Here is a 19,948-nt window from a genome sequence, read left to right as displayed (position 1 = left end):
CGACACGCCACGACTTCCTCGGCGCGCCCCACTCAGCCTCCAGCACAGCGGCAGCACAGCAGCCTCCGTGCCGGCAGCGTCCTGCCTGGAGTGGCCACAGACAAAGTGTCGCCAGCATAACCCTGCGTGGAAAATGCGGAGGTGGAGGGGAACCCGGATTAATTAGCTCGGGAGACGCCAATCTCCTCCCATGTGAAACGTGAGCCTTTTTATTGAGAAAAGCAAAACAGGCCTGGCATTGCTTTCGGGGAGCCCAGTAAAACAGAAGGTGATCCATAACTATGTATGTTATGCTGGATTTAAAATACTTTCTGATGATTTTCTAGGCAGATCTCCAATAAGTCCCAGCACAGCATTGCTGTTGTGAAGCCGGCGGTGCAGGCTGGTAACTCCTGTGCTTCTCATTGTAGGGAGGACACGGGTCACTGCTGAGCGTGTGTCCCTTGTGCCAACACATTTATCCTCAGGTGAAGGAATTAAACACGGAGGCTTTAGGGCTTTCATTTTTAACCCTGGTGCCTGGGGCTCTGGCAAGGGTGTCTCTGCAAAGAGGTCCTGTGGCCACTCCAGGATGTTTGCTCAGTGTCACTCATCTGCCTGCTCATGCCTGAGGACAAAGCCTTGCTCCCATCCCACAAAAGGTTGCACCCACTAAGAGGGGCAGTGCTGGTAGCCCCCAAAGCTTTGCTCTTTGCTGGAACTGGCTGTGGTCTCCCAAACCCCTGTGAGTGCAGAGGGGTGCTGTCCATCCTACCAGCAACAACATTTGTGCTGGAGACATAAATAGTTGGAGGGTGACACAGCCCCAGGAAGGTGTTTCTCAACTCTGCAGAGTGAGTGGATCTGCCCTGCATGCTCTGGGTGAGGAATTTGTGCTTGCTTTGCCCAGAAGAAAGCTGGCTTCTGCCAGGAGGATTTACAGCCTGATTTTTGAGCCAGCAAGGTGCATGGTCCCACTGGTTTTGGCAGGTGGCTGATGCTTTGCTGAGGCACAAAGCAGCCCTGGGATGGGCATCACTCCCTTGCCCCACCAGTGCTGGGGCAGGCAGGGAGGGACTTGCAGGGAGCATGGCCAGGCAGAGACAAAGCCGTTGGAAAGCTAAATGCAGTTGATGACAAGACTATAGTGATGCTGCAGCCCAGGCCACCTGCATCCACAGGGAGGAATGTCTTTATTTGAATCCTCCAGCCTTGCATCCTTTCCCCAGGTCTCCCTGGCTCCCTCTCTCCACACTTGCTGTGCTCTTTGTCTCCATGGGAAGGCTCACACCTCCCCAGCCCCACGCTATCAGTTCATCATCCGATTAAAGATTAATTTGAGATTATTGCTCGTGTCAATAGCCCAGAGCCAGAAAAACAATAGCTACACCTGCAGCTTGTTTGTGAACCCCCGCTCCTTATGGAAGGTGTTAATGGACGGAGGTTTTCACCGGGGCTGCCTGTTGACAGGGGCTTGCTGAGCCCTGCACCGGCACCTGCTGCCCCTCTTGCCCAGCCCAGGATAAATGCACACATCTTCCAAGGGCTCCCACAGCCTCAGGTATTTCAGTTGGGAAACCCGTATTGTCTCTGCTGATTGCTCTCTGAGCCATCCTGGCTTTCTCTGTGAGGCTTTGGTCATTCCCTTCTCCAAATCAGAAACAGACGTCCCGCAACTGACTTTAACAATGGGCCTTTCCCTGGATCCTGCCCAGTTCCTGTTTGTTTATTCAGCTTTTTCTAGGTAAAGTAAGAGCCAAAAGAAGAATTAGACTGCTACACTTTGCAAGGGCTGAGCTTTGGCTGCCTTTTCCCAGGCCTGCATGCTCAGATGCTGGAAACTCTCCTCTGGAGGCTGTGGGGGATCCAGGACATCATGAGAACATTTCTATCAGACAGTTTTTCAACAACAGAAGAAAGTGGAAATTTTTTTCCTTCCTACTGGCTTGGAAGTGGGGAAAGTGTTTTAGGAGGCAGTGGCAGGGCTGTCCCTTATGGCTGCCAGCTCCCCACCTCAAGGTGAGCTCTGCAGGGAGACCTCAACCCAGCTGAATGTGAAACAGGCTTGGCTTGTTCCTTGTGTTAAACACTTTCCAGCCCTTCTTTTTCCCCTCTTTCCCCTTCCCAGTTCCTGGATGCCTCACAGGGAGTTTGCCAAGGACTCTGGGTGCAGACTGGCCCTCCAGATGCTCTTCACCCTCACTGCACCAGGATCAAGTGTGTCTTGTGCCTGTCCCTGAGAGAGAAGGAGACAAAAAGGGGTAAAACAGGCAGTTTTAGGAACTGCAGCTCCTGAATGACCAAGCAGTTGAAGCTTAGCCTTTGCAAAGGTGGCTGTAATCCACTTGCTTCTCTTCACATCTCCTCTGGGACTCTCTGGATACCAGCAGAGAGAGGATTTCAAACATCATTGTGGAAGCCTTAAAGCCCTTTTTAACTCCATATTTCTACAGGGGTCTGCCCCAGCTCTCTGCCCCGGGAAGGGTTCCATGATGGGGTGGGTTTCCAAATCAGGTCAAGAAGAAGGAAAAACCGAGTCTTTGCCGGGAAGAAAAGGCACTTTGTGGTTTCCCCAGAGCCTTTGAAAGGGCTCCAGAAACCGAGGGGACGTACGTGCTCACTTAAAGGTCCTGTGGAGGTCCGTGGAAATTAAACGGTGGAGTTCAAACGCTCGACGCCGTGGCCGTGCCACCGCCCGGGGAGCGCGGCAGCCTGGAGCCGGCACAGCCTGCACCCCGGCACCACAGCCCCTGCCAGCGGGGCCCCCGCTACCTGCCGGGCGCTTGATTGAATCCTGGCTTTTACGAGCGCTGACACCGTAATCTGTTACAGATGGTCACACAAGGTGGTCACCAAATGGTTCCTCCTGTTAATCGCTGGCTGCCCCTCCACCGCCCCCACCACCGACACTGCAGCCTGCGCTACCTGGATGAAACAGAGGCTTTACGGTGTGTTTAGTTCCTGTGGCATTAAATCGGAGAGGGAGAAAAACAGCGATAAAAACTGCTGAGGTTTCACCATCAGCCTTCTGGCTTCACCGTGCAGTACTCTTTGCCCATGCAAGTGCAGGGGACTGAGGCTAGGGGCCCATGGCACTGCTGCCAGCTGCCCTTGCTGCCAGGGATGATGCAGTGGGGGGGTTCCTTCTAAAAATGAAATGGAAAAGCAATTACAGCTCATCTTCAGGCCCAGCTCTTGGGTGCAGTTCTCCATCACAGAGCCCAAAAGGTGTGTGGGGGCACAGAAAGGACAGAGGTGTCCTTGTCATGTGCCCCAGCCTTCTGCTCACCCTAACAGCCCTCAGGGTAGCACTAAGAAATATTTTTGCAGTAGGAAAGGGAGCAACCAGTCAGGAGAGGAGGGATTTGGGTCACATCCATCACCCTGCAAGCCAGCAGCTGGTCCAGAACGGGGCATAACTTGGGGAGGTCAGAGGCACTGCCCCAAGCTGCAGGACGGCATCTCAGTCGTCCTGGGTCCCCAGGGCACAGGGTGCTTGGGCAGGGCAGGGAGCAGATGCAGCAGCAGCCCAAGTGCCAGTGAGTTGTGCTTTTGTGATTCAGAACAGGCAGCATTTCTTTTTCCCAGTGTTTTAAGGCTGCATTTGTGTTTGAATGCCAGTGGGATTTGTCAGTGGAGCCTAGGCAGTCCTCCACCCATTTTATACCTTCTCTGTAAAAGCCTTGCGTCTTAGCCAGGCTCTGGACAAAGCCAGGAACACAAGCGAGAGCAGGACTGATTGCTAAGGAGGAGGTTTCTCACAACTCTCATTGCCTGCCTAACCAATACTAGTCGAAGCCCATTGAGAAGGGGTTGGCAGGGCTCCCCAGATGGTGCCAGGGCAGGGATGAAGCAACAGCCTGAATGATGCAGGAAAAGTCTCCATCCGAACCAGTGACAGCCGTGACATTCATGGCTGGTGGGTAAGGCACACTGTGGTTGGATGCACACTAATGGGCCATAAAGCTCAGCAGTAACTGAGGGCTCTCGCATGTCCAAGCCACAAAGCCAACGCTGACCCAGGCTGGTGGGACAGCCTATGCTGGCTTCCCAGCAAGCGGGGCTGGGCCTGCTTCTGCTCCCTGCTTACCCAGCTCCTGCAGGTGGTCTGCTCTCAAAATGGTTCTTTTTTTTTTTTTTAACTATTTAGCTGCTTTTGCAGTTTCAGGATTTTATGGATGGAAAGCTGAAAGTAATTAGTGCCCCTCCCCCGCTTCCTGTTGGGAAAAGGAAGAAAAAAAACACACACAAGAGCAAACCCAAAACTTCCTGCCCTGCTTAATAATCAAGTAATGAGTCCATCTCGGCTGGGAAAGTCAGTTTATACTGGGTGAGCTCTTAATTAAAGAAGGGCTGAGCAGCAGCTCTGCTCTGTTTTACAGCCACACACATCCTCCTGCACCCTACAGTCCCTGGGAGAGACAAAAGGAGCTGGATGCCAGTGGCTAGAGGGGCGATGAGGGGTGAGGGCTGGGTGGTGTGCACTTTTACTCCCTGGTTAAAAGCAGTGTCCTGGAGATGGAAGTGGGGAAATTCAGGGGGAGAAGGACAGCCCCTGGGGGAGGCAGGTGGCATGGCCAGCTGCACTGTCCTTGAAACACTCCAAATTCGGAGGTGGCTGGCAAAGTGCAAGGCAGGTGGTTTGGGCCATTGGGACAGCTTCATAGCAGAAATCCTAGAAGCAGGTACCTTGGGTAGCATGGAGCACCTGCCTCTCAGTCCCTTCCTGGCTGTGAGTATGCAGGGAATGGCCCCACCTGTACTTGCTGAGGGGCTCTGTGGTCACAACAGGATGTGTCACCTTTGCTACCACCCACATCGGGTCACTTGCCCTGAGGCTCGGCTCACTGAGGTGCCTGGTGCTTTAGCCATCCCCAGGAAGGCCCAGGAGCCTGCCAAATAGCTGGAGGCAGCCCTACCACCCCCACTCACAACCCCAGCCCTCCACACTGCAGCACAGACCAGCTCCCCAGGGAGTACAGAGTGACACAACCAGACTATGGGTACTCCAGCTGAGGAAGCCAACACCCAACCAGGCAAGCTGAGAGGCATGAAGCCAGGGAGAACCACTGCACCCCTGGCAGGCTAGTCCCCCATTTTCCACCCTCAGGCTTGCATCACCTCCCAGCTGCTCCCTCCGCAGCCTCAGCCCTTTGGCAGGAACTGACTCAGCCTGCCTTTTCCTCCCCTGTTCTGCAGATCCCCTCCTGTGAATGCCACTTGCTGTTCACCTGCAGCCAGAGGCCTGGAGTTCAGCGTGGGAGCCAAAGAGCTGGTCTAACACCCCGGCAGCCCTCCCCCTCCACACCTGCAGCCACATATTCACCCTGTGCACCCACAAAACCCGACTATAAATTAACCATTTTATTGAATATCAATAAACTGTATATAATTATATAAAAAGTTTCATCAGTACAAAATTGTGGCACAAAAATATAAATACCAGTGTACCTTTGAAATGTAAACATCCTCTTTGTAATGATTCCATGAAAACAATGTCCAAAGAAAGATGCATTCAGGAGGCACCTGTCAATACCCATAAATAGGGCTTTTGGCACACACCTGTCGATGGGCAGCCTTGGGACAGGCCACCATTGTATCGGCTGACAAGTGCCTGCTATTAGTCACAGTTCTCTTGAAAAGCAGTTGTTAAGAGTCATATTAACAGGTGCTTGAGTGCATAGCTGCTCTGTAAACAGGGGTGGTGTTTGAAATGGCTACCCATGCCTTTTATGGACACTGTTAATCTCGCAGGCATTGCAAATTGTCATTGTGCTGGGGAGAAGCAGCTGCTTCACAACTACTGGGATACTGTATTATTGCATAGTTACACCTTCTACAGGCGGCCTATATACACTCGAGGTGGAGGGGGAGGTTAACATTTTGTCCTTCATTTAAAATAAAATTAAAAAAAAAAAAAAGGTTCTTAAGAGTTACCAAGTGGTTATGGTAAAAAAAAAAACACAAAACACCACCAACACACAACACAAGAAAACCTCAACTCCCCCCAAGCTACATGGTTGCAATGTTTGACACGGGTGGTGGGGCCACGGTGCGGGTCCAGCCCTGCAAGGTGCCCAGGGGCACCTGCTGAGGGTTGCAGCAGCAGCAGGTCAGGCTCAGGGCTGCACCCCTGAGTTTCACCCGTGCTTTACACCAGAGTTCAGTCCTGCACCCTCAGACACCGGGACTGGAAAGGATCAATCCTTCGCGTTGCACAGGAGGCACCGAGCAGGAGTGTGGAAGTCCTGAGGACCGGAGTAGCTGCATCTAGCCCAGTGCACACTGTGACGGAGAAAACTAACTCCTACAGAAACTAGTTAAAATATTGGGATTGGCACGGTGAGAGGTCTGGGAGAGCAGAGTCCTCAGCGAGAGCCAGAGCAGCCTGTCTCCTCATGCTTGTGGAGCAGGGACATACGGGAGAAAGTCCGGGAGCAGGTTTTGCATTGGTACTTCTTTACATCTGAATGGGTCTGCAGGTGGGCTCGGAGATTAGAGCGGTCAGCAAAGGCCCGGTTGCAGTGTGTACAGGAAAAGGGCTTTTCACCTATGGGACAAAGAGAAACGCTCCCAATTAACCAATGCATCAACACACAAGGAATATCAAAGAAGGAGCCATTCATTAGCCAAAGTTTGTGAAGAGCAGAGTGAAAAGCAGAGTAGGCTGTTACTGCTCGGGGACAAGGTATGTGCATCAGGCTTGGGAATTCCTACTCCCAGAAAAGACTCTACTATGACGAACGGAAAATTAATGCTGGAAACATCGGCAAGCAGCTAGACAGTTGCAGTTACAAACGAAGAGGCCGTACTCGTCTCCTGCCTGGAGCCAGGCGAGCCGTTCGGGAGCAGGAAAGCCAAGCGCTGTGTTAATTATATCATAGCAGGCAGCGGCGCGGAGGCGCCAGCCCAGGGTGACTGTAGCTATTTCCTCCCGAACCCCGCGCTCCCCCTTCTCCACCCGGCAGCATTCAAAAGTCTGGCCAGGGCGAATTCCTCCCAGAAAGCCTCTTTTAGAGGAAACAAACGCGTATGCTCAATTTGGAAAGCACAATTAAGTCTTCCCGGCTTCCTTCAGACATCATCTTTAGTACGTTAAGAGGGTGTGAAATCAGTGCCAAGTAACAATTACACTGTCCCTGCAGCCCCACAAAGGATGCTCGGGAGATGCATTGTACAGCAGCACGGTGCTGGGGTGGGCCGCAGCTGCGGCACCCAGACCCACGCCAACAGGTGCCAGGGGTGGTCAGCCCCGTGCCCCCAACACCTGCCCACAGCTTCACTGCGGTGCATCCCAGCAGCATGCTTTGAGCTGAGCAGTTAGAGGCCACAGTGGTGGGCAGCAGGGTCTGGGGTGCTGCCCTGGCTGGGCAGACTGGCTAGGGGCCCTTAGCATGGACAGGGAGGGATGCTTCAGGCGTGGCGATGCACAGTCTCATAGCCACGGTTTGTGACACTGAGCTGAAGCATGTGCCGATGGGCTGGCTGGCAGGCAGGCACAGCACTAACAGCAGCAGCACAGATTTACGAGCTGAGCCTTGACCCCGCACTCGGTTCTAGCCGAGAGGATATTTAAAGGACGTTTTGGAGAGATGTGCCAAGGGGGTTTGGGAAGCCCTTATCTTCCCAGATAACACTCAGCCCGCCGATTTGCTGGGGGCTGCAGAGCTGGGAAGCAGGAGGTGATAAGGGAGGGAGAGGGAGAGGGGCGAGACCCAGCATTACCGGTGTGCGTCCGGATGTGGCCCTGCAGCAGCCAGGGCCGGGAGAAGGCCTTGCCACACATCTTGCAGACGCAGGGCAGTGTGTGGCTCCGGATGTGCATCTTGAGAGCCCCCAGGCTCACGTACTCCTTCTCGCAGTACTTGCAGCTGAAGGATTTCCTGGCCTGGGAGTCGCAGTGCAATTGCTTGTGCTTGGAGAGCCCGGCAAAGGTGGAGTAAGCCTTGGCACACTGGGCGCAGCGGAAGCGCTCGGCGGCAGCAGGGGCCGAGGCTGGGCTAGGGGGCCCAGAACTCTTGCCTTCATCGTCCTCGCTGGAGAGTGCCGTGAGGTCCAGGGCAGGGGCTGTGCTCCCAGCCGCCTCGCTGCCTGGGCCACCCGGGAAAAGGCTGGAGAGCAGCCCCGCGTCCCATACCAGCGGCGGGTAGTAAGCACCGGGGCCGAGCACCTCAGGCGGGGGGATGACGGGCAGCGGGCAGGTCTCGTACAGCAGAGGGGCGGTCAGCACTGCGGGAGGCAGTAGCGCTCAGCGGGGACCCGATGCTCGTCTCAAGAAAGCGAGCAAGGGGACCCCGATCCACCCCCGGGGCAATGGGACCCGACCCCCTGCCATCCCATGTGAACCTCCCGCACCACCTGAGAGCCGGAGTGGCAGAGGACCTCAGCCCACTACCCCAGGGGACTGGAGCCCCAGCCCATACCAAAGCAAAGGAGAGCCGACCCTATCCCACGAGGGCTCGACAGCCCTGTTTGCCCTGATGCGAGGAATGGGGCAGAGGGAACTCTGCGATCCTGCTCCCTCCCACAATGGGGAGAAACCTGTGCCTATTGCGTGGGGGAGAGCCTAGCACTTCTGCTCACCCCGAGATACCAGTAGGCAGCTCCGCATTCCGGGACATAGAGGACCCAAGATGCACAGAATTGAGGGGTGCGGGTGGGGATAAGATAATCCCAAACAAATAGAAAACCAGCAAAATCAAGCCATCGCTATATCCCTGCAAAAAGTCAGTCAGGCACCCACCAACTTCCGAGGGGATGCATAAAGGGGATCCCGAAGACCCAAGACCACCACCACCACTCCCAAGTGTGGCCCGTCTCGCCCCATCCACGCACCAGCCTGGCTCTCCAGCTCGCTGTAGTTTGGCTTCTTACTGGCCGAGAAGTGCTTCTTCACCAGAAAAGACCGCGGCATCTTGCAACCCCGGGGCCGCCGCCCGCTGCGGGCCACCGCGCTGCCGCACCCGTTAATATGGGCCCGGGGCCGAGGGGGCGGTGCGGGGCCGAGGAGGGCGGTGCAGGGCCGCCCCCGGGCCCCGGAGCCAATGAGCCGGGCAGGGCGGGAGCCCAACAGGTGTCGGCCCCGGGGGCATGGCTGAACCGCGGGGATTGCCCGGGGCTCCTCTTCTGCGGGACGGTCGCTCTGCTTGATCCGGTGTCGGCGCGAAAAGCGCTGTTGTCACTGATGCTGCTGACGATGAATGAGATATTTCTGTCTTCCTTTCAGTGCTTGCATGTGCCGCGCTCGCCGCGGGGACCAGCCGATAGTCCGCAGGGAAGCAGGGCAAGGAGAGAAAGCTCCACGGTCTCTGTGCCCGAGCCGAGGGGACCTGCAGCCGCGGGACTAGCAGAAAGCTCTATACGGGGAGGGTGACCCCCGGGCACCCTATACGTGCCTGCCCTGGTTGCTGTCCCTCTACTGAGGACTATGGTGCAGGTTAGGACAAGCCTCCGCTATGCTCCAAAGCACTGCTGGGACACAGCCCAGGGCACATTTCAGCTCGCCGCAGGTTGTCAGTCCCCTGTAAAGAGACAAGAACTTGCGGAGGAGCCCTTGCTGACTCCCTTACCAGAAGAAGGGTCAAGAGTACCTGCCTGGACATGCTTCTCCGTTTTGCTGGGCAGGTTTCAGGCAGCACAGCCCCCTAGCAAGCTGTCCTCTGGTTTCCCTGTCTTTCCCTCCCTCTTTCCCCAGGGGCATGGCAGTATAGGTCAAACAGTCCCAGTCGGGCACAGGCTCCCTTTGGCTTCTCGCTCCAGCTCACGGGATTTCCCTGCTGGAAGGGCTCAGGGCACGGGTCCAGGCACCTGCTGCAGTAGCCGTAGCTCAGCTCCGGGCCAAGACAGCTGCTGGCGGGAGGAGGAGGAAGGAGACCTGCTGGGATATGCCTCCTTGCTCCCAGCCAGCGTCCGGCTCTGCAACTCGAAAAAGGTCCGGTGGTGTTGGGCACTCATGACTCACCCATCACACACCCACCGGCCCCTGCTGACCACACGTTACTGTTTAGCCACAACCCACATGAAATGCAGAAGTGAGGAGCAAAGCTTTGCACTGGCACAGCTGCAGTGCAGGGGGCTGAGCTCACTGTCAGCCTTTCCTCAAGGCAGGAACAGCTTGGAAATCTCATCCTGCCAGCCACATGCATCTGCAAACCCTTCCCCCAAGGCCATGTGTTCTGGAGCTGCATCCATCTCTCCTTTACTGCAGAACTGCCTGTAGCTTTCAGCAGGTGTTATTTGCACAGCCTATCCCAGGATCAGCCTGAGTTCAGGGGAAATGTGCCCCTGAAGGACTGGGGGAATGCAAATCACAGACACCAGGGCCACCCCAATACTTCTGGGGGCCTGGAGGTACAGCATTCTGTGGTTCAAGGGATAGCAGACTGGGTGCTGCCACAGGTGCCTCCTCTAGAGCCTCCCTGGTGCTCCCCTCATGCTCCTCCACCTGCCACGGATGTGGTTACACTGGGGACACTTGTACAAGGAACCCAGCTAAGTGGTTTTCTTTCAAGAAGCAGTCTGCTCCTCTGTTCTGTCTGAAATGTTAATAATCAGACTTATTCCAACCACTGCACGTGGAAAAAACCTGCATGTGCTGGAGGGAAAAATAGAGATCGGGGGATGGAATGACCTGATCTGCCTGTGAGCCAGCAAGCTACAGGGCAGAGAGCAGGAGACCAGAGGTAGGGGGAAGCTCTGCAATGATTCATGGGCTGGAAATGGCCATAGTTTCTCAGCCATCCCACCCTGCACCAGAGCCAGAGGGTGGTCAGAGCAGTCCTGCCAACCAGCCCGTGGCACATCTCCAGCCCCAGACCTACATGGACTAGCCCAGGGGGCTCACTCACAGACACACACTAACCGCCTCCAGAGCGGCAAGTCAGCTGCAAATTCTTTTTCCCTTCTTTGGCCCCATGGCTACACGATACATCCAAAAAATCCTGCTGCAGAGCAAAGCTCCTGCTGCCAAGAGAGGCTGCGGTAGGGCGAAGGGAAGATCTGGCCATGAGGTGCGAAGATGAGGTGTCCACCCTCACTGTAAGACTGAAGAAGCTCCCCGAAACCCACCGCAGCACCCTGTGCCCGGGACAGGAGGGCGGGCGAGCCCCAGGCTCTCCAAGACGCACGGCCTCCCTCTGCTGTCGGCACTCGCCGTGCAGCACCGCTCCGCCTGCAGCGATCGGTGACTGTTCCCTGGGCACTCGGGTTCTGTGAGGGAACATCACCGCACGGGCTAGTAAACCAGCTCGCAGATGCCATACTTCAGTGCTTGAGTAGTAGGTAATGATAGAACAAATATGAGAAGACCTAGAAGACAGCCCCAAGCCTGATTTTTCACTGGGTGCTGATTGTTTTCTGGAGTTTGGGGGATGGAGTGGGGAAGGAAAATAAAAATGTCAACAGTCCCCATTTATATCACCTGGAGAACAATGTAAGTTATTCATTAAGAAAATAACTTGCATTTGAAGAATGAAGCTCAGACAAATGCAACCATGACACACCCTGCATCAGAAAAAACAAACATAAACCCTCTCTCAGAACAAGCAAATGTCTTCTTGCACCAAATCTAATCATTAGGACTATAAGCACATCCCTCATTTGCTTTTCCCTGACTTAACACAGTCTCAGTATTGCATGAGAGACCAATCCTTGTACTGGCTTTACCAGTGACCATCCAGGGTAGCTGGTCAAAGGCCTCAGAGCAAAGTTGGCATGCCTTTACCAGTTGACATCAGGCTCAGGCATATACCATCGCTGCTTTGTTAGAGATGGGATCGTTTACAAGATCTCATTCCCCAGGATGGAGACCAGAGGGATTTATTGCTGTAATTCCAGATGAAGCTGTGCCTTTGTGTTAGGCAATTAATGCAGACAACAATTTATCAGACCTATTAAGGCCAGTCTTTGACTGGAGACAGATTCATTAAAAAAAATAAAAGCTCTCCTGCAAGCTCCTCTCCTCCCCTTATGTCCCCCTCCCTCTGTGCTGATTGTCCTCCTAAGGCTGACTCCCTGTGCCAGACACTGAGAATTTCGCAGGTCTGAGGTGAGCCGATTGCATTATCACCAACAATGGGCACTCGCGATCTGCTGGGGCTACAGAATCAGCTGCTGACGAGGTGAGAGCAGCTCTGGCAGGGTACTTCACTCTTCTGCAGTAACAGTCCCTGCAGTCAGAAGGTCAGTCTAGCTTAGTCTGTAACAAGGCACTTTTTTTCCTCCCCTCATCACCAGTTTTTGCACATGAATGAGAAGAATCAAGGCTGTACACAGAAGATGCACTTCTCAGCAGAACGTCTTTTTCAATCAACTAACAAATATCATTAAGACATACCACCGTGTCTGCAAACATGTTTGCACTTGTTAAGTTGAAGTCAACAGCAGAGACACAAAGCTCTTCAGCAGCCAGAGTATGTGGAAGCCTACAGCCAGGTTTACCTCTCAACAGTTGTATGGATGCTCAACACAGCAGATGAATAGTAGCCCTGAGGATTCCTGTTATTACCAAGCTAGCAGGTGCCAGGACATTGCTTCTTACTCAGAGTGATGCAATCAAAGTTAAAGCAGATCTAGCATGCATTTGGTAGTCACTCTTTCACAAAAGGTGCAGACTGAATATAATTCCCAGCTTATAAATTGATGCAAGTCGTGCAGTCAAGGAATGGCCTGCACAGTAGGGTACAGCTGCATAAGCAGCTTCTGCAAGCCTTTTAATTTGTAGCTACCTAAACTGAGGACAGCACAAGGATGCAAACATCAAACTTGACAGCTAGTTCAGAGCTGTGGGAGATAAAGATTTCATCGGACAAGTCCTGCTGGGAAGTCACACTTCCCAAATTTGACAGTTTAGCTCTGGGAGGGAGTTTCCAGAGTTTACAGGAGTATTCACATACAGGGCTGCACTTAGAGTAGTCTGGCCAGCTCTGGCAGAACTCAATCTTAACTCGACCAGACCTATTTTTCATAACATCTGTAGCCCACTGTTTGAAAGATAAGTTGCAACCAATCAGCACAATATACTTAATGGAAGCCAGAAGCTGAAGTTTCTGTGTTTCTTAGTGTCTATCATGCTCCCTGCAGCATGAATACAGCCAGCAAGTGGGTGTAGAGAGGTGCTGAAGGGAAAGGTATGGGCCACAAGGAAGAAATGACACGAGCTGACACAAAGATAGGATTTTATAAATTAAATGTCCTTTATTTGTAACTTGTCTTCAAAAGTCAAAAACATGACAAAGTAATTGCTTGGAAGCTTCTAGCCGCTCCTTAAACATTTTAGCAGAACTGCATGGAAGTGCACTTAGAATAGTAGCAGAAATCCAGCTGCCCATTGTGGGCATCACCAACCTGTGGTCTATCCAGAACTAAGAAATCCCCATCCAACCACGAACACATTGCAATCTCTATGCAGACCGAGAATTAAAGACTCACCAACACCAAGCAGCATTTTTGCTACAATACCTTTGAGATTCTCCGTACAAGATTGAGCTTCCCATCACCAAACCTTAAGGACAGGCCTGTAATAGCCCATACCAAGCTGGGGAAAATAACCTAAACCCAAGTTCAACTTAAAGATGTTAGAGGCCTCACTGGATGCAACGTTTAATCAAGAGGTTTTAGCTGGGGTGCACTTCATTAATTTAAGGGTAAGGCTATGCTGCAGTGCAACAACAAAGAGTTTATTGGTCAAATAAATTAACTGGTACTCAATCCTGTGGTGGTGCAGGTCCACTGCTCCAATTAAACATGCTTAAATTAGATCAGACATCTCAACACTACTGTGATTGAGAAGTTCTGGTCAGGTGTCCTACATTATCAGATCTCAGCAGTTAAACTGGAAAGGAAACTCTACAATAAAAGTGTGGGGGGGTGAAATTTCTCCCCAACATTAACTTCACCAGACCAGCTCAGTTGGAAGCAAATGAAGTACATTTTACTACTTCTCTGCTCAAAATCTGTGAAAAAATGCTAAAGGCATAGCCTAAAACTACCACATAAAAGTGTAGACTTGAATACAGAGTATCCATTTATCCCATACTGCAATTGTCATCCAGCTTCCTGGGTTACACTTTACCTTTTCTTTGAAAGCTATACCTGCAAACTATACATATAATCTCATATAGAAAACAATCTAAGTACAGCTTCAGCTACTTTAGCAACATTGAAATGAAGCCCAAGAATTCAAAATACCTGCTTAAAACCTGTAATGCAGCAAGGTAGTGCTATGCAAGTGCTACGAATTACTGGTCATTTTTTGCTACCAGCTTTCCTGAAGAGATGGAAAAAAAACACCCAGGAATATATACAAAAATTGTAGTTTAAATAGAAAGCAGAGGTATTGAAGAAAACAACTTCTGATCTCCCCTATCAGCATAAGGCTTAATATCACTAGAAAACCAGTTTTGAAACCAATCAATCATAAAGCCAGTAAATATTAATCAGATGCCCTAAGACAGTTTAAAAATGATGCCTTTTAGCTAAGGTGGACATTAAAGTTTATTTTTCCAGCCTAGAAATTACAGTCAAAGTATGGGAGAAAGTAATACTCATGCACAGAACTAAAATCTTCTGAACTAGTTGTCTATACAGGTGCAAAGACTCACTAAGGAAGTTTGTGGTTCAAAGACTTGTACTGAAGATGTTTTCCACACAGGTAACAGGCTGTGTCTGGAGAATTCAAACACTGGGAAATGTTATGAAATCACAGGCATCATAGGTCACTTTAAATGAGAGCTGGTCTGACAATTGCAGTTAGCACCTAGAGGTCTCACTAAAGGAAAACAGAGCTACAAATACACCTCTCATACTATCATTTAAAATATGTAAATGAGACTGGCAAGAGGTTAGTTATTAACCAGTTTAAGTCCATTCCATTTAAAATTTGGTTTTAGACAAGTGAACACAACTGCAAAAAGAAACCAAGGAATAAGCAAAGGAAAACAGATTTGCCTGTTCCATGCTGACCTACAATTAACTTGGGTGAGGCAAGTAAGAAAATTAGGCTGACAGGGTTGAATAGCATGTATCATGGAATAAAAGACTGAGTGGCACAGAAGTATCAAACCAGGATTAGAAACAGAGAAAGGGATTAAAAAGTCTTCCATATTTCTAGATGCCTGAGTTCATCTTGGAGTGTACAGGGAAAAGTGTGAGGATGCTGGGCATTTCCCCCTCATGGAAGCTTGGTTTTACAGTGAATCATCTTGTTGGCTCATTTATCCCTTAAAGAACGGATCAAAACCTGTGCCATCATATCATCTTCATCAGCATCATAATCCTAGGAACAAAGGGCACAGAAATTCTTTTACTGCAACAGCCAAAGTGGTTAATATAACACCAAATAAGAACAGGAGGAAAAAAGTTAGAATTAACCAGGTTGGAAGAGACCTTTGAGTCCAACATATCAACCAACACTATCTAATCAACTAAACCATGGCACCAAGCACCCCATCCAGACTCTTCCTATACACCTCCAGTAATGGCGACTCCACCACCTCCCCAGGCAGCACATTCCAATGGCCAATCTCTCGTTCTATGAAGAGCTTCTTCCTAACATCTAGCCTAACAAAAAAACAAAGAACAAACCTGTCCTGCCAATAATCCAATTGTCATACCACAGAGGAGATACACAGTAGTGGATACGTAAGAAAAGCTGGATTTTGACTCAAAACTGCATTCCAAGGGTGAGGAAAAACATACCACAAAAGTGTCATAGGAAAAGCGATGTCGTCTTTGAAGGTGCTCCATGAAGTTAGCACTCCTGTAATTTGGATCTCCCCATGGCATTGAGGCACAAATTGGGCAAACCTTCAAGAAAAACCCAAAAAAGCCTGTGAAGCCCCAACAGTTAAGCGCTTTAACATCTGCAGTAGGAAGGGCAGGACAGAGACAGCATGGAAGACTGAAGCTTGAGGTTTGTGTCAATCACTATTCTACAGGCAAAGTGATGTCAAATGGTTTGCTGGGACATTTAATACAAAAGCCTCAGATCACTGAATAATTTTAGCTCATGGCTTACTCTTTCCCCTGCTCTAAAAACCAGAATTGACTATGGCTGTTTGCTTGAGATTTCAGCCTTTATTTCTCAGACAGAGAAAAGTTTCTTTGATCTCCCATTTCTCTCAGGAGGGGGGAAAGGAGCTAAGTAAACTCAAAAAATGCAAGTTTCAAATTCAGTTTCACATTTTGCAATTCTGACATGAAAGGGAGTATCAGCTGATAAAGCTCTCTAGAATTCTATACTACTGTCTCCAATTATTTCTCTTTTTGCTGACAACAGCAGAGGGGAAAAAAAAAATTAGATGCCTGACACTTTAATAAGATTAGATTTGATGTTTGTTACTGTGTCTAAATAGCTCTGAATGCCTGCCATTTTTTTCCAATATGAAAGGAGGATGTGACCTAGCTGCAAGAGGAAGACAGACAAGTCACCTCCAGAGAATGTATCAAAAATGAACATAAAAATTATGTAGAGCATTCATGAACAGCATACCCACACTTGACTTGAACAGGAATAAGTCTAAGTTTGTACTTAACTTCAAGAATAAGTCTAATTCATTGTTTCAAAGGGATTTAAGACTAGACTTCGTTGCAATTCTTGCACCAAAACTTTTTATTACCACTTGTTTTGCATCCATGCTGTGCAACGTTTTGCAGTGCTCAACTAGTCCTTCTTGATCAAAGTTTTTCTCGCTGCAATATGGACAGGGAAAGGTAAAGCGATTTGGGAAGTTCCTGGTTGGGAGAGAAAGAGAGATTATTAAAACTGGAACTAAGTAAAAAAAAATTCAGGACTTAATACCTAAAAATTGTCTTAGCAGCTCTTAAGAATACAAATTATTCAAAGCAGTCACCTTATTCGATGCAATTAAGACAAGCTAATTTTAACAGCTTGTAAATTCCTAACAGCTTAAGGAACTCTTAATATTATCCATGTTTATACAAAATGATCCTGCTTCTGCAGATGTTCTAACTGCCATTTATCACTTTGGGGTTTGGGTTTTGTTGTTTAAATCAAAAGGGTACCATCCAGCATGCTACAATGAAGGCAAGAGGTCATGGTCCTCCCCCGCCCAGCTTCTTGTGTGTCTCCTCGCTGGCTGAGCACAACAAACTGCATAATCTGTGGCTTATGATAAGCACTACTTAGCAACAACTAAAACATCAGTGTGTTATCAACATTCTTCTCACACTAAATCCAAAACACAACACTGTGCCAGCTACCAGGAAAAAAAAAATTAACTGTCTCAGCTGAAACCAGCACAATCAAGAGACAGAATAATGTTTCATTTAAAAACCAGCTACTTTTATTGAGCAGCCTGATCTTAAAGATGCCTTGTGCATGGACTAAGTAGAGTGCACAGCAGCTTGCCTGTGCTCAGTCAGCTGCAGGATTAAGGCTTAGTTTTGCACTATGCAAAAGGATTAAACCAATTAACACCCAAACTGAGCAAAGAAGTCTGCTTTTACTTCAGTTCTGCTTTTTGTGACATAAAAATGACAGACAAGTATTTCCAGAGGAGGGCTAGTTACCTGGTGTTGTGAAGTGGTTCTTTAGTGACAGCTTTCACACCTTCCATGATATAATTCTGGTACTTTGAACAAGAAGCTGCATGGCTACGCATCTTGGAGAGATACATCTGTGCAGGCAGCAATGGCACAGCAAGGTTAATTTAAACTCTTTGCTCTTACTTCTACATTTCTAAGCAGAGGTAGCAGAGACAGAAAACCAAGCAGCTTTCTGCAGACAGTGCTAAACCAGGAAAACCCAAATACTTCAGCTGGTGAGGCGGAAAGCTTTGAGATTATAGATTAGTTAAACTGCAACTTTCCTGCCTGTAATATTTTTACAAGTAAAATACTGTTCAGGACAGCTTACCTGTCCTACAGTATTAAAAAAAGGGTTGATATAAAGGCCTGTTTACCTCATTGCTAAGAGGATGAGACAGCACATAGAAAATAATTTGACTTTTAGTGCAGACCTTGCTGTAGATCGGCTGCTGACTGTTCAATCCCCTCACTGAAAACCCAAATTCACACTAAGGAAATAACTAATTCGAGGCACTACAGTTTTCTATCAGCTGGAAGGAAGAGAGAATAAAAACACTACCCAGAAATAAAAAGTGAAATTAACCAAACTGATACCCTCATCTTAGCATCTGATTAACCTTTCTGTGTTTTGCCATTTGCTAAAGTACTTTTTATACATTCAATTAACACCAACAAGACAAACTTTACCCAGAGAAGCAAAGCAACAGGAACCATAAGGTATTCACCATGCAGGACACAAACAAACAGCATGTCTATGGAAAGCATCACCCACATACAACAGTTTTGTCTCTTAACTATTTCAAACAAAGCAAATTTCTGTTGAGGAGCAGAGAGCTCACTAGCTAAAACTCACATCTGTTTCATTACAGTGTTCCTCCCACAGAGATGTGCCCACATAAGCAACTTCAGAAAGCAGTATTTCACTATAACTTTAAAACCAGTATTTACATTTTAAATTCACTTTCTGAAGAGAGAACAATAAAAAAAACAACCCCACTGTGGAAAAAAAAAAAGCTAATATTTGGGTACCAGCTATAGAAAATATTGTGAGCACTTGTCAAAAGGAACGTTTTGACCTGATTCTGCAGAAAGGTGAGGAGCAAGCACTTTAATTCCCTCTAAGCAACACAGCCAAGTGGGTACACTCCATACACCTGACTTCCAAATACTTTCATACTTTTTTATTGCAGCCATTGCAAGTGGTTTCAGTTGTTTCGATTTGCTTTTCCAAGTCCAGAGCTCTGCTGCCAGGCGACAGAGTGCTGCGGCAAACTCCACAAACTGGCTTCTTCGGCTTAAGACATTCCTGCAGGCATGGAGTGCAGAAGCTAGGGTAGGGAAAAAACAGAAGGTGGTGTGAATAGCCCTCCTACGTGTGCAGTAGAAACATCCAGAGCCCTTCCATGCTTTCTGCCCACAGCGATGATGGAGTCTCAAGAAATCATAAGTAATAAAACAGCAGCCTGCTAACACTTGTGCATGAAGAGAGGAGCAAGATTCTGGTAGACGCGTTTGGCGTGTGTGCTCTGATCCGTCCGTTTGCACGCCTTTCAGAAGGAAACAAAACTAAATGCCTTTCATGAGGGAACAAACCGAAAGTGAAAGACTATCAAGCTTTTTGCCCCTGCTGCTCTTCTTTTCCCGGTTGACGAACGTCCCAGGCCATTCAACAGCAACTGCTTAAGCAGAGCTGCCTGCAGAACCCCCTCATCCTCAGGCAGCGCTGCAGGATCCCACCACCCGCCCCCACCCTCAAAAAAATATAACCCAGAAGATGCAGCCCCCGCCGGGAAGGCGGCGGCCTTGCGCCGTCCAGCCCCACTCCCGGGGGAGGAAAGCGGAGGACTGGCGACAGTCGAGCTCGGCTCCTCCCAAAGCCTCACATCCCCCCCGTCGTGGAAGACGCCTCCAGACCCAATTCCAGCTCCCTCTGAGGGCCCCGGAACATCATCATCATCATCATCATCGTCGCTACCGCCGCCACCGCTGCCACCGCTCAAGCCACCGCTCTAGCCCCCGCGCCGCTCCGCGCCGTGCCGCCAGCAGCCGCTCACACGTGTCCGCAGGGCACGCGCACCGGGCTCTCGTACACCTCCAGGCACACGGGGCAGGTGAAACGCGACAGCGGATCGTGCCGCCTCTCCGGGGAACGCGACGAGCCGCCCGCAGCCACCGCCATCTTCCGCTGCCGCGCCGCGCTCCGCCCCGCCGCGCACCCAATCGGGGGGCGGCCTGTGCGCAGGTGCGACCCCGTCCCCGCGACCGGGACCCCCGCCCGCTCAGAGGCGTGGTCACTCGAACGGGCGTGGTGGCCGCCAGGGGCGTGGCTCGCGCCCTCCCGCGCCCGGGTGGTGCTCGGCAGCGATTGTGGGTGCGCGGGGACCCGGCCGGGCAGCGGGGTGCGGAGCGAGCAGCACGCCTG

General features: G+C 50.3%; 2 protein-coding genes across 2 annotated transcripts; both read right to left on the bottom strand.

Moving 5' to 3' along the window:
* Positions 1 to 5,328: 5,328 nt before the first annotated feature.
* SNAI1 (snail family transcriptional repressor 1) lies at positions 5,329 to 8,906 on the bottom strand. Its single transcript, XM_068150384.1, has 3 exons — positions 8,815 to 8,906; positions 7,705 to 8,208; positions 5,329 to 6,529 (listed from the first exon to the last, which is right to left on the bottom strand). The coding sequence occupies exons 1-3, from the start codon at positions 8,891 to 8,893 to the stop codon at positions 6,348 to 6,350; spliced, it is 765 nt and encodes a 254-aa protein (XP_068006485.1). The 5' UTR covers positions 8,894 to 8,906; the 3' UTR covers positions 5,329 to 6,347.
* A 4,242-nt stretch (positions 8,907 to 13,148) lies between these two features.
* RNF114 (ring finger protein 114) lies at positions 13,149 to 19,730 on the bottom strand. Its single transcript, XM_068149899.1, has 6 exons — positions 19,581 to 19,730; positions 18,704 to 18,854; positions 17,509 to 17,615; positions 16,596 to 16,710; positions 15,676 to 15,783; positions 13,149 to 15,253 (listed from the first exon to the last, which is right to left on the bottom strand). Exons 1-6 carry the CDS (start codon positions 19,703 to 19,705, stop codon positions 15,188 to 15,190), a joined length of 672 nt encoding a protein of 223 aa, XP_068006000.1. The 5' UTR covers positions 19,706 to 19,730; the 3' UTR covers positions 13,149 to 15,187.
* Positions 19,731 to 19,948: the final 218 nt, after the last annotated feature.

Source organism: Melanerpes formicivorus, unplaced genomic scaffold (genome assembly GCF_026170545.1).
Source record: "Melanerpes formicivorus ecotype bairdi unplaced genomic scaffold, bMelFor1.0.p_v2 SCAF_19, whole genome shotgun sequence".
Classification (NCBI taxonomy): Eukaryota; Metazoa; Chordata; class Aves; order Piciformes; family Picidae; genus Melanerpes; species Melanerpes formicivorus.
This window is presented reverse-complemented; position numbering and strand designations above follow the sequence as displayed.

What these genes read in the sequence shown, in the direction of transcription:
- RNF114 (XM_068149899.1), bottom strand. Translation starts at nt 19,705, where the DNA reads ATGGCGGTGGCTGCGGGCGGCTCGTCGCGTTCCCCGGAGAGGCGGCAC. An exon ending in GCAATGGCTGCAATAAAAAA is followed by an intron (nt 17,616 to 18,703) that starts GTATGAAAGTAT and finishes CTGCCTGCACAG; the next exon opens with ATGTATCTCTCCAAGATGCG. An exon ending in GAACCACTTCACAACACCAG is followed by an intron (nt 16,711 to 17,508) that starts GTAACTAGCCCT and finishes TCTCCCAACCAG; the next exon opens with GAACTTCCCAAATCGCTTTA.
- SNAI1 (XM_068150384.1), bottom strand. Translation starts at nt 8,893, where the DNA reads ATGCCGCGGTCTTTTCTGGTGAAGAAGCACTTCTCGGCCAGTAAGAAG. An exon ending in CGAGCTGGAGAGCCAGGCTG is followed by an intron (nt 8,209 to 8,814) that starts GTGCGTGGATGG and finishes TGCCTCCCGCAG; the next exon opens with TGCTGACCGCCCCTCTGCTG. An exon ending in CCACATCCGGACGCACACCG is followed by an intron (nt 6,530 to 7,704) that starts GTAATGCTGGGT and finishes TTTGTCCCATAG; the next exon opens with GTGAAAAGCCCTTTTCCTGT.